At 41.9% G+C, this 21,669-nt stretch overlaps 1 protein-coding gene across 5 annotated transcripts in view; it reads left to right on the forward strand.

Annotated features, from left to right (window-relative positions):
• PIAS1 (protein inhibitor of activated STAT 1) overlaps positions 1-21,669 on the forward strand; it is a 140,947-nt gene that overhangs the window by 106,247 nt on the left and 13,031 nt on the right. For all 5 annotated transcript variants that reach the window (XR_016218288.1, XM_070054406.2, XM_089310618.1 and 2 more), the window contains 3 exons: positions 13,080-13,153; positions 18,944-19,104; positions 21,007-21,137. Coding sequence is in view for 4 of the 5 variants with exons in the window: in XM_070054406.2 (XP_069910507.1) it covers positions 13,080-13,153; positions 18,944-19,104; positions 21,007-21,137 (366 nt within the window). In the remaining variant the exon portion in view is untranslated. The remainder of the gene's footprint in view (positions 1-13,079; positions 13,154-18,943; positions 19,105-21,006; positions 21,138-21,669) is intronic.

Below are 21,669 nucleotides of genomic sequence, written 5' to 3' on the forward strand. Positions count from 1 at the left end.
CACAGGCGGAGGATTAACCTACTGCTCCACAGTGCCGGCCCCTGTAAATCATTCTTTTTTTTTTTTTTTTTTTTTTAATAAACATAAATTTCCAAAGTACAGCTTATGGATTACAATAGCCCCCCCCCCATAACTTCCCTCCCACCCACAACACTCCCCTCTCCCACTCCCTTTCCCCTCCCATTCATATCAAGATTCATTTTCAATTATCTTTATATACAGAAGATCAATTTAGCATATATTAAGTAAAGATTTCAACAGTTTGCACCCACACAGAAACACAAAGTGTAAAATACTATTTGAGTACTAGTTATAGCATTAATTAAACACCTAAGAGTAATTGTGTATTAATTACAGAGTTTAACCAATAGTTTTAAGTAGAACATAAAAAATACTAAAAGGCTAAAGTATTAAGTTCTTTTTTTCTTTTTTTTGTTTGTTATATAGTTATTTTTAATTTTTTTTAATAAATGTGAATTTACAAAGTGCAACTTTTGTATTGTGGTTTCCCCCCCAACCTCCCTCCCTCCCGTGGCCCTTCTCTCTCCCACTCCCTCTCCCATCCTGCTCTTCATCGAGTTTCATTTTCAATTACCTTCATATATTGAAGATCAACTTAGTATATACTAAGCAAGGATTTCAATAAGCTGTCCTCACACAACTGCACAAGGTATAGGGTATTGTTCGACTAGTAGTGTTTTTAAGTTTCATAGTAAAACACATTAAGGACAGAGATCCTACATGGGGAGCATGAACCCAGTGACTCCCGTTGTTGATTTAACAATTGGCACTCTTATTTATGACATCAGCAATCACCCGAGACTCTTGCTGTGAGCTCTCTAGGCTATGGAAGCCCCTTGAGTTCACCGACTCTGAACCTGTTTAGTCAAGGCCGTATCACAGTGGAGGTTCCTTCCTCCCTTCTGAGAAAGGCGCCTCTCTCTCCTTGATGGCCTGTTCCTTCTGCTGGGGTCTTGTTCACCAGGATCTTTCATTTAGATTGGTTTTTGCCATCATGTCATGGCTTTCCATGCCTGTGAGATTCTCATGGACCTTTTAGCCAGATCCGAATGTCCCAAGGGTTGTGTAAATCATTCTTAACCTTACACATAAACTTTATTAAGATAAAGTTTTATTAGCCAAATCAGGCACTATTATGATCTTTAAGGAATGAAGTTGATAGGTTTTGGTCCTGTAGTTTTTTACTTTTTTTTTTTTTTTTTTTTAAGATTCATTTGTTTATTTGAAAGAGAGATTTTTGCATCCACTGGGTCACTCCCCAGATGGCTACAATGGCTGGAACTGGGCCAGGTGGAAGCCAGCAGCCAGGAACTTCATCTGTGTCTCCCACATAGGTGGCAGGGGTCTAAATACTTTTGCGCTATCTTCTGCTGCTTTCCCCAGGGCATTAGCATGGAGCTGGATTGGCAGTGGAGCAACAAACTGACACCCAAATGGGATGCTGGCGTTGCAGGCCGTGGCTTTACCTACTACACCACAGCGCCAGCCCCATGGTCTCCTCTTATGTGTAGAGTCATCCCCTTACAGCTATCATAAAAATATTTAGTCTTTGGACCTGGTCAAGTCTCTGTCCTGCCCTGTCCTGTCCCTTCAGCACTTGCTTCAAACCTTAGCCATATTTTACTCAAACATTATTCTCCTCTCCAGACTCCCTGCCAAAACAAGAACACTGGCGATTCAAGAAGTGAATTCTCTAAAGTACTTATTTCTTCCTTAATCTTAGTGCCATCATAATTACTTTTTCACCTTATCTGTATTTGTATCCATTTTACTTTATTTCCTTCTGTTTCAAGGGGAAATATCCCTTTTCCTGCTCGAAGTTAATGTTTTGTTCGTTCATTTTTCTCATTCAAGAAAATGTACTGCCTAGGTGTATAGGCATAGGAGAATATAGCATTAAACAAGACATACATCCTCTCAGCATCCCCTAGAAGTTTGCAGTCTGGCGGGAGAGGAAAACACTGAAGAGGTGTGTAAGTCGTTGATGAGCTACAGTTGTGATGTGCGCCTTAGAGAAAGCAGACAGGAGGCTGGGTGGAGGTGAGCAGGAGAAGACAATCTCCCTGGTGCCGTGATGCTTACAGCTAGATTGTAAGGACCAGGAGGGGGCCTGCGCTGTGGTGCAGTAGGCTGAGCCTCCACCTGCCTGCAGCACTGGCTTCGCATACGAGCGCCGGTTCCTGTCCTGGCTGCTCCTCTTCCGATCTGCCTCTCTGCTATGGCCTGGGAAGGTAGTCGAGGATGGCCCAAGTGCTTGGGCCCCTGCACCCGTGTGAGAGACCTGGAAGAAGCTCCTGGCTCCTGGCTTCAGATCAGCCCAGTTCCTTCCATTACAGCCATTTGGGGAGTGAACCAGTGAGTGGAAGACCTTTCTCTGTCTTCTCCCTCTCTGTCTGTAACTCTCAATAAATAAATAGAAACTTAAAATAAATAGAAAAATTAAAAAAAAAAAAGACTGGGCGAGTTGAGCTCCGAGATGGGGAGAAAAGACCGGTCAGTGGAGGTGCCATGGAAAGAGCAAAGCAGGAGAGTGGCCAGAGAAACAGGCACGCAGACAGTGCAGAGGAGGATGGGGTAGCCGCTGAAGTCATGACATGGTCACCTTTGGACAGCATGAGCCTTGCTTTAAGGACGGAATTGAAGTGGGATTGGGGGTGGGAGTTCGCAACCTCATCTGTAGACAGGACTCCCTGTTCCCCCTTAACATATGTTCTTACTGACTTACAGTACGAGTACATATTTATGGGGTTCAGTGTGATGTTTCAACACGTACGTAGTATTTACAACATGTAGTGATCAGATCAGGATAATTGGCGTATCTATGACCGATGACATTTGTCATTTCCTTGCTTTGGAAATATTCAAGTCCTTTCTGCCCCGCTTAATGATCATAGTTGTTGTCAACTACCGTTCTTCCGTGCTCTAGAGCACTGCACGGTGTTCCTCCTGTTCAGCTGTACCCCGTTCCTGTTAACCTTTCTCTGTAAGCTTCTCTCCATCTCCGCCCGCTACACCTTCTAAGGCTCTAGTAACCACTCCTTGCTCTCAGCTTCCACGAGACCAACTCTTTAGCTTCCCCGTGTGAGAACACATGGCATTTGTCTTTGTGTGCCTGACTTATTTCACTTAACCTGATGATCTCTAGCATCATTTACATTTCTGCAGATGACAGACTCATTCTTTTGTGTGGCTGAATTACATTCCATTGTGTGTATGTACTACATTTTCTTTATCCATTTGTCTGTCGGTGGATACGTAGGTTGATTCCTTATCCTGGCTCTTGTGCTGGTACTACAGTGAACATGCAAATACAGATGTTTTTTCAGCATACTTATTTTATTTCCTTTGATTATATACCTAGTAATGGGATGGCTGGATCATAGAGCAGTTGGATTTGTAGCTTTTGAGTAAGCCTCCATACTATGTTCTGTATAGACTGTGCTAATTTGCAGTCTCAACCAGCAGGAGAGCTCCCCTTTCTTTGCATCCTCGCCAACATTTGTTACCTTTTGTCTTTTTGATAATTTGTTGTTTTTTAAAAAAAAATTTTTTTTAGTTTTCATTTTATTCAAAATGCAGAGAGAGAGGGAGAGACAGAGGTCTTTTATCTGCTGGTTCATATTCTAAGAAGCCCACAACAGCCAGGGCTGAGCCAGACTGCAGCCAGGAGCCCAGAATTCCATGTAGATCTCGCACATGGGTGTCAGGGACTCAAGTACTTGAGCCATCTTTCCCTGTTTCCCAGGGTAGGCATTGGCAGGAAGCTGGATCAAAAGTGGACTAGCAAGGGCTCAAGTGAGGCAGGCACTCTGATAGGGGAGGTGGGCGCCCCCAGCTGTAACTAGCGCTGCTGCACCAGTCACTCTCTCCTGGTGATTGCCATTTTAACTAGGGTGAGATGCCTTATTGTGATTTTAAAAATTTTTTAAAAGATTTATTTAGGGGCTGGCACTGTGGCATAGCCAGTAAAGCTGTTGTCTTATAATGACGGTATCCCATATTGCCTGTTTGTGTCCCGGCTGTCCCACTTCCAATCCAGCTCCTTGCTGATTACCTGGGAAAGCAGTGGAAAATGACCCAAGTGCTTGGGCCCCTGCCACCAACATGGGAGACCCAGATGAAGCTCTTGGCTCCTGACTTTGGCCTGCTCCAGTCCCAGTTCTCTGGGGGAGTTAACCAGCAGATGGATAGAAGATCTCTTGTCTCTCCGTATCTCTAACTTTCAAATCAAATATATTTAAAACGCAGAGTTAGAGAGATGGGAGAAAAGAGAGAGAATCTTCCATTTGCTGGTTTACACCCAGCAACCAGGAGCCAGGAGCTCCATCTGGGCCTCCTATGTGGATGCAGCGCCCAAGCACTTGGGCCATCATCTGCTGCTTTCTCCAGGCCTTTAGCAGGGAACTGGATGGGAAGTGGAGCAGTTGGGCTGTGAAGCAGCGCCCATGTGGGACATTGGCGCTGCAGGTGATGGCTTAATCTGTCACGCCACAGCGCCAGCACCCATCAATGTGATTTTCACCTACATTTCCCTAATGATTTGTGTTATTGAGCATTTTCTTACACTTGCTGCCATTTGTATATTTTCTTTAAAGATTTAGGCCACCTGGGCAATTTTTAGATTGCTTTCTCTCCTCTTGAGTTGAGTTCCTTGTCATCCCTTGTCAGATGTGTCATTGCAGCTGGTTTCTCACATTGTGTAGGCTGTCTCTTCACTCTGTTGATAGCTTCCTGTGCCGTGCAAAACCTTTTCGGTTTGATGGAATCATTATGGTCAGCTTTCCCTTTTGCTCTTGTCCTTTTGGGATCATATTCAAAAAATTCTTGCCCATTCCAGTGTCCTGAAGCATTTCCCCTATGTTTGCCTCAAATAGTTGTATAGTTTCAGGTTTTACATTTATTGTCTTTTATCCTTTTTTTTTTTTTTTGGTTGAGTTTTGTATATGGTGAGAGATAGGATCTAGTTTCATTTTCTGCGTATGGATGTCCAGTTTTCCCAGCACTGTTCATTGAAGAAACTCCTTTCTGTAAAATACATTCATCTTGGCTTTTGCTGAAAATCTGTTGGCTCTTCATCCTCATTTCTTCACAGGAAAGTCCACCCTTGCTCTTTGTACCTCCTCATGCGATTCCTCAAACACGCCATCATTGTGCTGAAGCCGCGCCTGCGCGTGGCACAATGGTGTGTGGGTGCCAGATAGGAAGAACTCTTTTGGCTTGGATGCACTTGCTGTGTTTGATACCAGCTAATTTCTCCTGGAATCACTTTCCTTCCTCTTCTCTGACCTTTTCTTTTCAGTCACTTGCCTCTAACAGGTTCACAGAACAAAAGCATCCTAGATGTTGGTGTTGCCTAGGGTTTCATCCTCACTGCACTTTCCTGCATGCTTTCAGTGTTCAGTCGCAACTGTTCTTGTACCCCCAGGTACACGTCTGCTTAATCTTTCCCCATCTAACTGCCATCCCCGAAACTGTCCACTGACCCCTCCAACTCCAGTGTTTTAAACTGAACTCATCAAGTCCAAACCTACGTGCTAAATATTTCTCAAGTCTGTCTTCTCTGTAACATTGCCCTTGTTTAAGTAAATTCTCATATCCTGCCTTTATTTTCAAAACTCTTCTTAAATAATATATCCCCTGGGGCTGGCGTTGTGGCATAGTGGGTAAAGCTGCCATCTGCATCCCATATGGGCACCGGTTCGAGTCCCGGCTGCTCCACTTCTGATCCAGCTCTCTACTATGGCCTGGGAGAGCAGTAGAAGATGGCCCAAGTATTTGGGCCCCTTCACCCACATGGGAGACCTGGGAGAAGCTTCTGGCTCATGGCTTCAGAGCAGTGCAGGAATTACTTTAAAGCAGTAACAACCTTGAAGAGCACAAAACAGTTTAGCAGAACTGTTTGTGATGATGGAAATGTACTGCATCTGCACCATCCCATCTGGTAGCCACCAGAAACCTGTGGCCATTGAGCACTTAAAATGTGCCAGTGCAAGAGCAGGCGCTGTGGCTCATTTGGTTAACCTCCGCCAGTAGTGCCAGCACCCCATATAGGTGCCGAGTTCTAGACCTGGTTGCTCCTCTTCAGTCTAGCTCTCTGCTGTGGCCCAGGAAGGCAGTGGAGGATGGCCTAAGTACTTGGGCGCCTGCACCTGCATGGGAGACCAGGAAAAAGCACCTGGCTCCTGGCTTTGGATCAGCACAGCACTGGCCATGACAGCCACTTGGGGGGTGAACCAACGGAAGGAGGACCTTCCTCTCTGTCTCTCTCTCTCACTGTATAACTCTGCCTGTCCAATTAAAAAAAAAAAAATGTGCCAGTGCAACTGAAGCACTGGCACATTTTTTTTTCCAGATTTTATTTAAGTTTAAATACAACCTCATGTGGGTAACTCTCATAGCTCATAGTAAAAAGGGATAAAAACAAAATCAATTTTAAATGTGGCTCATTCTAACTTTATTATAGGTCATGTAATTGAATATTGTTACCACTGCATATGACACTAACTCAATAAAACTTTCACTTCCAGATAACCTCCCACAAGTTAGTAGATTACAGCAGGATTAAAATTATGTGTTAATTTTAATTTTTTTACTTCCTTGCCACAAAGGATAAGTACTTTTACTTTTATTTTTCCTCCATTTTTAAAGGATTGATTGATTGGAAAGGCAGAGAGAAAGATAAAGAACTGATTCTGTCCTCAGGTACAACAGCCAGAACCAGGCAGGGTTGAAGCCCGGAGTCAGGAACTCTATCTAAACATCCCCCACTTGTGTCACAGGAACTCAAGTACTTGAGCCGTCATCCTCTGCTTCCAGGCACATTAGCAGGGAGCTGGATCAGAAGCAGAGTAACTGGGACCCAAACTTGGATAGGGGATCTGGGCATCCCACACGGCAGCTTAACCTGCTGCAGCAGAATGCCTGCCCCTCTCTATTTTCTTGTTTAAATTTCCTATAATTCTTTTCCACCTCTTCTTTCTTCTTTCTCCTTTTAGTAAAACTTACTGAAGTATAATTTATAAATGGTAAAAATTTGTTTGACAGTTACGCAGCATCGTGGACCACAATCAAAATGCAGAGCATCCTGCACCCTGGGAAGTTCTGGGTGGCCCTTTGCTCTCCAATCCCGTTACCCCAATTCCTGTAACCACTGATATGATTAGAGCCAAAGTTTGGTCTTTTTCAGAATGTCAGATAAATGGAATCCTCTAGACTGCAGCCTTTGTGTGTGGCTTCTTTCATTTAGCACAATGCTTTCTGTGGTTCACCCACATAGTTTGTTCCATTTCTTTGTACCATAATTTATTTACCCATTTATCAGTGGTAGACATTTGGATTGGTTCACGTTCTGCGCTATTTTGAATTACAAATAAAGCTGCCGTAAACATTTACATTTTGCATATGGATGTTTCAGTTTTGTGGACATGTCCATAGGTTCTCAGTTCTCTTGGTTAAATACCTAGGGCCGAGATTGCTGGGTCATACAGTAAGTGTATGAAAAACAATTTGGCAGTTTCTGAGGAAGTAGATATGCCATTTTCGCATTCCTGCTGACAATGTATGAAAATGAGAGTCTCTCCAAACCCTTGCCGGCACAACTGGTATTGTCAGGGTACTTTGGTGTTAGCAGCAGTCCCAGTTGCTGCACAGTGCTCTCTCCATGCCTTTTCCCAATGAATAACGATGCGAGAGCACGTGCTTAGGCCATCCCTGTATCTTCACAGATCTTTTTCCCATTTCTTTGTGTTGGTCTTGCTTTTGTATACATGAAGTCTTTGCTTAACCCAAACTCACAGCCATTTTCTTCTGTTTTACTTTTCATAGTTGTTTTTTTTTTTTTTTTTTTTTTTTTTTTTGACAGGCAGAGTGGACAGTGAGAGAGAGAAACAGAGAGAGACAGAGAGAAAGGTCTTCCTTTGCCGTTGGTTCACCCTCCAATGGCCGCCGCAGCCGGCACGCTGCAGCTGGCGCACCGCTCTGATCTGAAGCCAGGAGCCAGGTGCTTCTCCTGGTCTCCCATGGGGTGCAGGACCCAAGCACTTGGGCCATCCTCCACTGCACTCCCGGGCCGCACTCCCGGGCCACAGCAGAGAGCTGGCCTGGAAGAGGGGCAACCGGGACAGAATCCGGCGCCCCGACCGGGACTAGAACCCGGTGTGCTGGCGCTGCAAGGCGGAGGATTAGCCTATTGAGCCACGGCGCTGGCCCATACTTCTTGTAGTTTTAACTCTTAGGCTTAGGTCCACAATTCGCTTTGAGTTAAATTTAATATCTAGTGCAGGATAAGGGTAGAAGATCATCCCCTGCCTTGCCCCCATCCCCACACGTATATATCCGATTGTTCTAACATTTATTGAAATGGCTGTTTTCCCCCTTTTTAAATTACTTTGGAATCTTTATGAAAATTAACTGACGGTCGGCGCCGCGGCTCACTAGGCTAATCCTCCGCCTTGCGGCACCGGCACACCGGGTTCTAGTCCCGGTCGGGGCACCGGATTCTGTCCCGGTTGCCCCTCTTCCAGGCCAGCTCTCTGCTGTGGCCAGGGAGTGCAGTGGAAGATGGCCCAAGTGCTTGGGCCCTGCACCCCATGGGAGACCAGGAGAAGCACCTGGCTCCTACCTTCAGATAGGTGTGGTGCGCCGGCCGCAGCGCGCCAGCCACGGCGGCCATTGGAGGGTGAACCAACGGCAAAGGAAGACCTTTCTCTCTCTTACTGTCCACTCTGCCTGTTAAAAAAAAAAAAAAGAAAAAAAGAAAAACTAACTGACCCTAGAGGTGTGAATCTGTTTCTGAACTCTGTCTTTTCCTTTCACCTCTATGCCTGTCTTTCTTGCAAACCAGAATAGTGATTAATGAAGCCTGGAAATCAAGTAGAATCCTCCAGCTTTTTCATTTTTGGATTTTTTTTTTTTTTGACTGTTTAAGTCCACTGTGGTAAAATGATAATGCACAGTGACCAGGTGGAATCTATTTCAGGGATATTAAGTTGATTGAGCATTCAAAAATCAATCAGTGTAATTCACCTTCTCAACAAACTGGGGGGGGGGGGGGGATTACAACAAAAAGCCCTATCTGATCATCTCCATAGATATAGAAAAAGCAGTTGACCAGGTTCAACATCCATTCATGATAACATTATTGGTAAAATGGGGGCTGGTTCAAGTCCTGGCTGCTCCTTGCTTACTGTGTTTGGGAAGTCAGCAGGAGATGGCCGCAGTGTTTTGGCCCCTGCCACCAACAAGGGAGAAACCCAGACAGAGTTTCAGGCTCCTGGCTTCAGCCAGGCCTGGCTGTTGTGGCCATTTGGGGAGTGAACCAGCAGATGGAAGATCTCTCTCTCTTTATGTCTCTCCTCTGTCTTTGTTACTCTGCCTTTCAAATAAATAAATAAATAAATAAATAAATCTTTTAAAAAATAAAGAGAAGGCAACTGCCCTAGTGTAATAAAGAATATTTACTAATAACTGACACTAATGTAATACTTGATGATGAAAAACTGGAACGTTTCACCCCTAGAGCTGGGAACAAGGGAGGGGTATCTGCTCTTGGCATTGCCCTTCAGATCCTGGGTAACACAATAAGGACGGGTAAAAAATGCACAGGTTACAAATGAAAAATTATTGTCATTATTTGCAGATGACCTTGTTGTCTATGTAGAAGAAGATCCCAATGAATCTCACAAAACAGCTACTAGAATCAATATGTGAGTTTAGCAAGGTTAGAGAATACATGGTCAGTTTACAAAAGCCAGTTGTTTTTGTTAGTAATGAACAGTTGGAAATTGAACTTCAAAATATTAGAATTTACAATAACATCCAAAAATGTGAAATACCTAGGATACATTGGACAAACTATGTGAAGATGTGTGTGCTCAAAATTATGAAACATTGCTTAGAAAAGATCTGGTATGACCCAGTGTGGATCTGGAGAGCTATACTATGTTAATAAATCAGAAGACTCAATATTACTATATGTCAGTTTTCCAAATTGATTTATAGATTCTGTCCAGTCCAATCATGATCTTTGTACCTTTTTTTTTTTTTTTTCCCCGACAGGCAGAGTGGACAGTGAGTGAGAGAAAGAGAGAGAAAGGTCTTCCTTTACCATTGGTTCACCCTCCAATGGCCACTGCGGCCAGCCGCACCGATCCAAAGCCAGGTGCCAGGTGCTTCTCCTGGTCTCCCATGCGGGTGCAGGGCCCAAGCACTTGGGCCATCCTCCACTGCACTCCCTGGCCACAGCAGAGAGCTGGCCTGGAAGAGTGGCAACTGGGACAGAATCCGGTGCCCCGACCGGGACTAGAACCCGGTGTGCCGGTGCTGCAAGGCGGAGGATTAGCCTATTGAGCCGCGGCACCGGCCTGTACTGTTTTTAAAAGTATCTTACAGGGAAGGGTTGACTAAGGTTGGGTCTATAGTGGCAAAGGTTTTTTTGTTTTTTTTTTTTAAATAAAACTTGACAAACACTCTGATATATTTTCAGAAAAATTTCACCTCTGAGAGAAAGTGAACGTGCAATCACATTTTACTTTAACAATAGCTAATAATTATTGAGTACAATGTTCATTTGTTTTAAAGCATTGTACATGTATTAATTTATTCAATCCTTAAAGCAGTCTTGTGAGATTATAATTATTCCCATCTACTGGATGATGAAACTGGGGCATAGAAAGATTCCGAAACTCAACGCAGGCTGAATTCTAATCCAGGCTGGCCCTCGGTCCCGTGCTCTTATATGTTCCTTTCTAAGTACCACACACTGAGAGATTTGTTGGCTATGAGGTTGATATTATGATCCATGGCGTTGTTGCATTTAAGTGGAAGTTTGATGTGCAGATTTCCAAGTCCCCATTGATGTGTCAGGAAGGATGCGGGGGCAGGGAGCAGGTAGTTGCTGAAGTCACCTACAGTGAGTTCTCCAGAAAGAAACAGAACAATAGGATAGTTAGAGACACCAGGGGGAATTGACTAGTGCAGCTATGCAGGCTGAGATGGCCCACGGTGTGCCGTCTGGAAGTTGGACAAGGGACTTGTTAGTGTGCCCCAGTCCAAGTGTGAAGGCCTCAGAACCAGGGAAGCCAAACTTTTTTTTTTTTTTTAAGATTTATTTTATTTATTTGAAAAGCAGAGTTGCAGAGAGAGGTAGACAGAGAGAGAGAGAGATCTTCCATCCGCTGGTTCATTCCCCAAATGGCTGCAACTGCCAGAGCTGGGCAGGGTTGAAGGGAGGAGGAAGCCAAATTCTTGGTGGAAGACTGAAGGTCTGAGAACCTGCGGCCCACTGGTACAAGTGCCAGACCTCAGAGGCCATGCAACCACGAGTTCTGATGTCCAAGGGCAAGAGAAGGGTCTTCTAGCTCCAGGAGAAACATGCATTTGCTTTTCCTTAGCCTTTTTGTTCTGTCTAGGCCTCTGAGCCAATTAAGTGGATGACATGTTGAGGTCAGATCTTTCCCACGTGGGTACCCAGTCTCTGGAAACACACTCAGAAATAATGCTTTGCCAGATATCCAAATATCCCGTAATCCAGTCAAGTGGACACCTAAAATCAGCCATCACAGGTAGTGAACACAGTAGAATACTATTTACATATTTTTATGGTAGTTATTCGTTGCCTTTAATAAGATGCTGTGCTTTAAAAGTATCTTTATAAGAAAGGGCTGAGATTGGTTATATAATGACAGACATACTTTTGTTGTAATTTGTATGTGTATTAATTGGCAAAGTGTTGTAGTAACTGTATTTGTGAATCAAGAACCAAGGGTTTTATTGCATTTTGGATGTGAGACTCACCCTATGAAACACGTGAAGACAGAAGATTGGGGATTTCCAGGTAGCAAAATAACTTTCTAGCCTGGCGTCTCGATCGCACCTCAAGTTTTTAAAACTACCCATTGGTGTCCCTCTTGCCATTCTCACTCAGTGGACAATTAACAGATTAGAAAGCTCTATAAGTAGTTTTGAAGTAGTCTTGATCAAGATCCACTAATTAATGCAAACAGTTCGATAGAGTATCCAAGAATTAGACCATTTCAAAAAATTCTTCTGCCCTAAACTTCTTGCTTATCCGAGTTCTTTCCCCTCTGTTTTCTTTGTCTATCTGGTCACAGTTGTTTGCCACTGCTCTGAAAAATCCCACGATCAGTTACACACCCAGCCATTCCACTTATGGCTTAGAAACTTTAAAATTACTGCAGGATCATTGCCAAGATTATTAGAATGTTATATTTAAACATTTCCTTTCTTACCTATGATGCTTGTTATTGTTGACTAAGGTTTAGGAGGTAACAGATGCCTCAGGTTGACAAATGAGAAGTATGAAGAGCCTTTTCTGTTAAATGGAGAAGAGAACAGCCATGAAAAGCAAAATGACTACTGCTTCCTCTCTGAAGAACATGGAAAATTTGAGCCAAAAAGAGTTCAAGATTATCTAGTGCAGGCTCTAGTTCCTCTGAGCTGAAAGAGTAGGCTTGACTTGCCCAAGGCAGCACAGCTAGTGCATAGATAAGGAAGGGCAGAACTCCAACAATGTGGTATAAAAGCAGCTGGGCATTTTTCTTTTCATTATTTGAAATTCAAATGAATATGTTTTGAATAAATATCTTACTATCTAAAGCTTCCAAAAATTTATGTTGCTTTTATGGGTACTATTATTAATTTCCTTTGAAATAGGAGAATCCAAATAGTACTAGCTGTAGTTTAAAAGAGTTATGAAAGAGAAAGAGCCATCAGTTGACTGTGGTTGATCTGGTATAGAAATTTCCTTTATTTTACTGCAATGCAAATTTTTGTTCCATGAGTGAGGAATGGAAAATTTTTAGGAAATCTAGTCACTCTATAGGTATTCAATTGTTCTCCTTCCTTTGTTTATTATAGAAATTATTTGCCATGTAATTGTTTTTATCATACCATTCAACTGATGGAGAAATAATTGAGCAGATTGTTTTTAGTTCTTTTTAAGTTTTGATTTTTAAGTTCCTTATTTTTTAATGTTGCATCAGTAATGAGTCTTTAATAAAGTTGTTCTGTTTGTTTGTTTTCTATTCAATGAATTTCAGTAAAAGAGAAATTGACTGCAGATCCAGACAGTGAAATAGCCACAACCAGCCTAAGGGTTTCTCTACTATGTCCAGTAAGTGTTAACTAATGCTTGCTTTTGAGAAGGCTTAACATACATTTTCTCTTTTCATTGAGTATTTGTAGTATTTGAGAAATTCTGTTTATGTGTAAAATATGCCTGTGTTTGTTAGAGTTTATGAAAATGGAAGGCATCTAGCATGGGTGGAATTTAAACATTTTAAGAATTCTGTACCCTTAGTAGGGTGTATCTAAATACTGCCTGTGGTTAATGACTGTCTCAGACTCAAGTACAAAATCTCAGAATAAAGAGTGTCTGTTGTCTCCGTGTATTTATGAAAGGTCACTGTACAGAGAGTGCCCTTCTGAGTAAAGTGGCCGTCATTACTCGCACATCCAGTCTCACCGTCTCACCAAAAAGGACTGTGAGAACCTACCACTTAAAAGCTGTTCTCGTCTTACACAAGAATTTGTTAATGTATATAAAATAACCTACAAGTATTGTAAGTTGTAAGTTGTGTTCAAAATCAGTAATTTTTATGAAGTGAATAGATGGTCTCATGACATAATGAAATTATTAAACCTGTAGCAGAAAAGTCTTCCAAAAATGGCTTCTTGACGGTTTATTTCGTAATTAATTTGCTGATGATGGGTGGAGCCTAACTAAACAGGGAAGGAGGTACGCAGAGTGAGAGGCCTCTCTGTTGCCTGCTTTGCCTTGATTGTTTAGGCCTGGAACTGAAATCCTGCTGCTCTAGGGTGACAGTGTTGTACTGAATTTTTAAAGGTACAAAGAACTTCAATAGAAAGTAAATGGCATTTGTCAACAACAACAACAAAAGACCAAAAATATGTTATTTGTCCCTCATCTTTTGTGATTTATAAAACCTTAAAGACAATGTGAAACAGTCATTAACTCTGAAGTTAATTTATATTACTGTACTTTAAGTAGCTCTTCAAAAATAAAACCATTTTTAAAAATTTTGGTATTTGCCCAGGGAAATCTTGCTAATTATAAAACTTCTGTGAGTTATAGAAGGAACTATAATGAATTAATGAAAACCACCAGATCCTATCGTTTTGTATTTACCCTTCTAATCTTCCTATAATTTTCATTTTATTCCTCATTAGAGCCAATATTTTTTCTTACAAAGAATATTTTTACTCCAGCTTTTTATACTATTAAAAATTATTTAATTAAATACCAGATAAATGTTCTAACAGTCTGTGTTGTAAAGGGAACTGAAACTTTTTTTTTTAATTTTTAACATTTAGAAAAATGCATCAGACTAGGGAAGTAAAGGGTGAGAAGAAGGCAGAAAATAATTTTTTATAAGATTTACTTATTTATTTGAAAAGCAAAATTACACAGAGAAAGGGAGAAACAAAGATCCTCCATCCATTGGCTCATTCCCCAGATGTCTGCAAGGGCTGGAGCTGGGCCAGGCTGAAGCCAGGACCAGGAGCTTCCTCCGGGTCTTCCATGTGGGTCCAGGGGCCCAAGTACTTGGACCATCTGCTGCTGCTTTCCCAGGTACATTAGCAGGGAGCTGGATTGTAAGTGAATCAACTGGGACATGAACTGCTTCCCATATGGGATGCTGGTCTAAAAGGTGGCAGTTTTATCTGTTACGCCACAACTCCAGCCCGTAAATTTTTTTTTTAATAAAAAGATACATACTTAATCTTCCCCTCTTTGCCTCAAATTCTGGCTTATCTGTTTTCCCCTGCTTGGTTCCTTGCTCTCCCATTTCATTGTAAGATCAGCTCTGAGAGTTTGATAAATGTAGACAGTATGGGACTGACACTGTGCAGTGGGTTAAGCCACAGCCTGCAGTGCCGCCGTCCCATATGGGCACCAGTTCGAGTCCCATGTGCTCCACTTCTGACCCAGCTCCATGCTAATGCACTTGGGAAAGCAGCAGAGAATGACCCAAGTACTTGGACTACTGCTACCCACACGGGAGACCTGGAAGAAGCTCCCGGCTCCCGGCTCCCGGCTCCTGGCTCCTGGCTCCTGGCTCCTGGGTTTGGCCTGGCCCAGCCCCAGCTGTTGCAGACATCTGGTGAGTGAGCCAGTGGATGGAGGCTCTGTCTTTCTTCCTCTCTCTGCAACTCTGCTTTCAGATAAATAAGTAAATCTATATAAAACAAAAAGAAAATGCGTAAGATTCCATTTTAACTAAGTCTGGGAAAAAAGGCTTGTTCTGCATTCTCACTTAAACAGACTTTACAGTTATTCTAATATGTGATAGTTATAACATTTATGTTAAACACTTATGCATTTAAGACTCCAGGATAAGTCTTTGAAGTTTTGATTTATGGAACCAGTTTTGATTTTTATAGTGGAGACACTCTTTCTTTGTTATTAGAAAAATGTTAATCACATTTTGTTCCTTGCACCTCTTAATTTAGTGGGTCAGCTCTAAAAATTTTTTATGCCTCTCCCCTACTCTTCCCTCTTTAATTCCAACAGTTTTCACAGTACATTTTAAAATGACATTTTAAAAAATTCAGATTATAGGAAAAAACTATATAATCCATAATTATAATACATTCATAGGTCTGTTTGGCTAAAGGGAGAATCCATTTACAGTTATTCTGAAACAGTAAGGCCATATATTTTAGGTATATTTTTGCCAAAAAAATAAAATTTAGTAATGATAGCACATCTAAATACCATATTTATTAAATAATGAGATTTGTTCCCTTTGAAATATGTAAATATGGTGTTTCCCTGTGCATTTGAATTGCCCTTGTGATCTGCAGAGCTCAAATTAAGTTGGTTTCTGTTGTTCGTGTACCATTTAGCTAAAGGCAACAAAAACAATTAAAGAGGTTTTTGTTCTTTGGAAACTTTTTAGTTGTGACTTATTAAAAATAGAGCTGGAAGAATCTTTGAGAACCCACATTGTGAGATACTGTTCAGACTTGTAACTCAAATACAAATAATTTGAGTTGATAAAATGGAAATCTACTTACGAAATTTATTATGAAAAAGCTACACTTCTTCCTCTCCATACAAGGAAAAAAAGTACATATTTTATTGGTGTTTTGGTGTCCTTTTGGTATAAGCTGGTTTAAACTTAAAACTTGAATATTCTCACAGCAACATCAGTTACCGATAGCAAGGTTAAGGGCTTTTGGAAACAGCTTTATGAGTTGTTTCCAAAGTGTTCATTGGAAAATGATGCAAGTATCCATCACCTCCTGAGAAGAGAAGAAGGTGACTTGTAATAACAGGAAGGAGGTGTTCAGAGCTTAGCCTCTTCCAAGTTAGAGAAAATCAGTGTGCATTTCTTGGGTATATATTTAGATCTTAGTGATTGTGTAAAAATAATCACGTAACAGTTATTTTATGATTCTTCAAAGCACGTGTTAGTGATTATTTTAAAACAGGAATATGAGGATTATCACGTAATGGCTATTTTATGATTGTTCAAAGCACAGCATTTGTGTGACGGCCCATACACAGTGCATTTGAAAGTGAAGTTCTGCTTTCCTATACCCATCTATAAATGCCTTCCCTGCACCATTCTTGTTGCTTAAAATCTGTAGGTCACCTTGTCAGTGTAGCTGATCATAAAGGCTTAAGAGTTGTTCTCTTGCCTAAGAGATCTGACAGTTGGGGGATTATAGAGATGGAGTTCTTTGAGATGAAGGCTTTGGAGAACAGCTGCTGTTCAGTGTATAGATCCTGTGAGTCCTGGCATGGGTTCTGAAACAATCTGTATGTTTTCTCATCCCATCCATTGTCTCTCTAAATTACCAGAACTGTATTTGTCTATGATTTTTAGCCTACTGTTTCTCTACTTAGTGGTAAGGCAGAAGCAAAAATACCTACTTGGTAGGAATTTGTACTTCACAAGTACGCTAAGATCTGACTTATAAACATTTAGAACATTTACAAACATTTATTTTGGTACCACCAAACAGTGTCACCTGGAAAATGTTTCTGGATGTGAATAGGTGATGACTTTTCTGTTCCAGGAACTAGTTTGTTGTTTGGCCTTTTTATCAAGTATTCATGTAAGTCAAATTGTAAAAATGGAATCGAAGCTGTTAGGTGTGAGCATAGTATAGAAGAATGGTGGAGCTGCAGTTTGGGTGGACCTCCTAGCATACAAATGCTCTAAAGCAAATATATTTCTGTACTTTAATTAAGAAGGCTGATATTTAGTGAAAACTTACTATGCACTAGGCACTGTGTAATAAACTTATTCTGTGGGGTAGATGCTCTTCTTATCCCCTTACAAATGACTAAATAACACTCAGGATTCACACTGTAAGTAATTGGGGCAAGAATTCAGAGCGAAGAACTCTATCTCCAGAACTCATACTCCAGGCTTGCTGGCCGTGTGCTTGCCGTGCGCACCACGAGTGACCCTCCTGGAAGTGCCCATGGTGCACGGGACCATCATCCCGGAGTGTAGCAGGCACATCTCCCTGCGCCAAGGACCAGGAGATGACTCCCACTTAACTTCAGTGAGAGGAAGCTCAGAGATAAATGGGTAATGGAACTGTGCGCATGGGGTAGTGTTGGAAGTACAGGGGAGGGGGCTGACCAAAACTCTGAGGCGCTGCTGTCTGTACTTCTGATAGTAGGAAGCACTGTGTCTCCCTTATGAAAGGTGTATAACGTCCTTTTTCATTCCTTATCACTACGTATGGTTGCAGTAAGGAGGAAGCAGTGGTGCTTACAGATAGAAAAAGAGGCCCAGAAAGGTTAAGTGCCTTTCCTAGAGGCACAGTAAATCATTGGTACCAGAACAATAATTTTGGGCTCCAGCTGACAGTTAATTTCCTTGGTAGACTAGGAAATTGCACATTTCCCTGAAATTCTCTAAGCCAAGAATCTTTTCCTCATTGAACTCATACCCTTTGCGAGCATTTCTGTTTTTCGAGTGTAGAGATATGTGGGAAATCTTTTCCTGGTGTTCAGGAAATAACGTGGTTATTGAAAGTAGGTAACTGTACTGCATAGGCTGTGTGGGCTTTGGGGTCCCCACGATGGTACTAGGTGACCTCAGGGACGGAAGTTGACGGGCGAGCTCCCTGTACAGATCTCTGGGCGTTCTCTCTGCTTCGGGCCAAAGCGCAGTAGCTCGAAGACCAGGTGGAGCAGATTTCCTCACTCATGGGATCAACTCAGCCTGTGTCAGCTGAAGCAACGTTGGCAGCAGGGGAGAAGTCTCCTGGCATGCTGGCCGTGGCGGAGGGCCAGGGCCAGGTGCTGCCTTGCCTGTGGTGGTGGTGCCGGTGGGGTGGATTAGGGAGAGCACACCCCTGCCTTCCTCCTCAGAGCTGCCACCTAGCAATTATGTGAAGCTTCACGAGGACTGATTGATATTGATCGTTTGGTCCAGTGAGCTACTTTCATTCAGAGATAAAACTGATAGTGAATATTGTGTCTCTGCAGTATTCACTAAAACATTCTTGTCTCGAATCCCCAGTTAAATGGTGCTTCCCTTTTGCGGAATCAGGAACTGCTTTGAGGATCTGGTGAAAGTCCTCTTCAGAAAAGTGCTTATACCTGGTTGCGCATATGATTTCAAAGGGTTCATTGCCCCACCCACCACAAGCTGATCCATAGGCTGTGGAGTAAATAACCTTTATGGTTGGCATTCTCTCCTCATGTGTTTGACATCCAAAGAAATCGTGTACTTTTTTAGCCTGTAGATGTTTCACAGAAAATGTATTTAATGTTCTTTCACATTGATGAAAAGTAAATATAGAATGCTGTAAGTGAGAACTCATACGTATTGTGTTTCAGGAGCTTTTTATCAGAGCTTACTTTTCAGACAACTGTTAGGCGTAACGTCTGCTCTCTCCTTCTCTTTGAAAGCTCGGTAAGATGCGGCTGACGATTCCGTGCCGGGCCCTTACCTGCTCCCATCTGCAGTGCTTTGATGCAACTCTGTATATTCAGATGAACGAGAAAAAACCAACCTGGGTTTGTCCTGTGTGTGATAAGAAGGCTCCGTATGAACACCTTATTATAGATGGGTATGTCAACTTCTCTTCCTCATACCTGGGTCTGTTATCCTTTGAGTTTGGAATAAAAATTCTACAGGTAATGTTTTCTCAGTTACGCATTTGTAAGATTTTCATGGCTCTTGAAGTCAGTATTTTCATAGCAATTAAGTAGTAGTGTGAAGATTTTCCTTTTTAGTGTGATGTCCCCTTGTTTGAAAATGCGGCCGGCTCCGCAGCTCACTAGGCTAATCCTCCACCTGTGGCACCGGCACCCCGGGTTCTAGTCCTGGTCGGGGCACTGGATTCTGTCCCGGTTGCACCTCTTCCAGGCCAGCTCTCTGCTGTGGCCAGGGAGTGCAGTGGAGGATGGCCCAAGTGCTTGGGCCCTGCACCCGCATGGGAGACCAGGAGAAGCACCTGGCTCCTGCCTTCGGATCAGCGTGGTGCGCCAGCCGCAGCGGCTATTGTAGGGGAACCAACGGCAAAGGAAGAACTTTCTCTCTCTCTCTCTCTCTCACTGTCCACTCTGCCTGTCAAAAAAAAAAAAAAAAAAAAAACATATTTTACTGTGTGTGCCTTCTAACGTTTTCCCGTTTTTAAAGCACCAGTGTTTTTGAGCAGGGTATGCATGTTTCCTAACATGAGTCCACCTGTCCCCATATATGCTAACCATTTGGAGAAGGCATGAAAGAATTACGAAATTCGGTTTAACTCTAGCTCATCAAAAAAGTGGAGTTTTTAGTGGAAGTTAGCCTGTTTCTGGAGATTGGATCAAGCTTCAGTTTTGGCCTGTTCTCCCACAGTAGGGTTCCTACAACTGATCAGCACACTGGCTAGCAGCCTCCTTTGTTTATCCATTTCCTCATTATTCTTCTTTCCTTTTTTTTTTTTTAATCTAAAGCATTATAATAATTACGTGTTTGTTGTTAATACTATGTTCTTATTAGACGTCTTGGGATGTTGAGATTTACCCCTATTATTCTGTAGCCTTTCTTTCTTTCGTTCGTTCGTTCCTGAGCAAAAATATGAAAAAGAGTATTTCCTGCACTCTCCTGCAAAACACTTAAAGCAACTTACTTTTGAGAAACACAGGAGTCTGAAATGGTAACATCAGAAATGGAATGTATGTGTGGGCACAAGTGTAACCTAGAGCTTGGTGTAGCTACAAACCCCGTGCCCCGGGTGTATCTGCTTACCTCTTCAGAGATGAGGGTGAGGCTTGCGGATGACCTGGGTAGTGGCGGCTCACTGACTCTGCATGCTGCGTAGCCTTGAGGTTCCCCCTTTCTTGTAATGAAAGCTGTCAAACATTCTTTGTAAGACACGTTGGACAGCTCAGGAAGGAGCTCTTTTTGGTGTATAATTTTCTAGGTTTTGCTTTCACATAATTGGGATTGTTTGTTGTTCAGGATATTTATTCTTTTGTTTCATTTAACTTTATAACCTAAGAATTTGACCGTGATGTTCTGCTTTCGTTGTAAATACCTGTGTTTGAAGATGTCTGCATGATGCTTTTTCAGGGAGGCAGTTTATCAGATAAGAGTTGCTTAGTGCAGGCAGTTTGGAATTTTTGAAAAGTATAAAGAAAAATAATCCTGAAAGTCAGCACTGTAACTGCTCTTCTACTACTACCCAGACACAGTTTTATTTTGGATTCATCATTTTGTTTTCTTGGCCTTTTTTCGCTTTCTGTAAACATTTTTGCATGTTATTAGAATCTTTAAAAATGTAATTTTTTCATCCATAGTTTTAGTAACAGTTTTCCTACTTAGCAGTGGTTTTTGAGAACAACTGTAATTTGCCTGTTCTGCTTTCTCTTTCCCTGTTCATACTTGTACAAAACCTAAACAGCCTGAATGTTTCTTGAACAGTAATATTTCTAATTTGTCTTCATTTAAAATGGGATATTCCAAGGACAATTTTTTTTTGTAGCTTATTTATGGAAATCCTAAAATACTGTACAGACTGTGATGAAATACAATTTAAGGAGGATGGCTCTTGGGCACCCATGAGATCCAAAAAGGAAGTACAGGAAGTTCCTGCCTCTTACAACGGAGTCGACGGTAAGTGATCATGTTTCACGAGGGTGGGGCAGCCTCCCTGCTGCTGCAAGCCCTGGTTTTCAATATCAGAATTCATACTTTTCTAAAAAAATGAGTAGCTTATGGAGATTTCCAGTGATTCTTACTAAGCTCTTCATTAAGTGCTTAGAAGTAGTAGAACTACTTCTTAATTCCTTTCTTTGCCAGCTTTTAAAATTTTCTGATAAAAGATTTCAAAGTAACCTAATAAGTCATTTTTAACAGACTTGAGACAGAGTAATGAATGGTTCTTTTGCATTTTTTTTTTCCTCATTGGCTTTTAATATGTTTTTGCTGGAAGGAGGCCATGAGGTTTTAAAAAATATCACCATTTTTATGTGATTTTATACTGTACTGTACAGAAAAATATATATAATATACAGTCTGTTCTCAAACGACTTTTTTTCTGATAGTTATTTTGATTGTTTACCCAAATTCACAACTGTCTTTCAAAACAAGTTTTGTTAAACTCAGTTGGGTTTCCACTCTGAGAAAAGCAGGGCGTGTCATGGAT

Source organism: Oryctolagus cuniculus, chromosome 12 (genome assembly GCF_051225735.1).
Source record: "Oryctolagus cuniculus isolate XC-2025 breed Fujian yellow rabbit chromosome 12, ASM5122573v1, whole genome shotgun sequence".
In the NCBI taxonomy this organism is placed as follows: Eukaryota; Metazoa; Chordata; class Mammalia; order Lagomorpha; family Leporidae; genus Oryctolagus; species Oryctolagus cuniculus.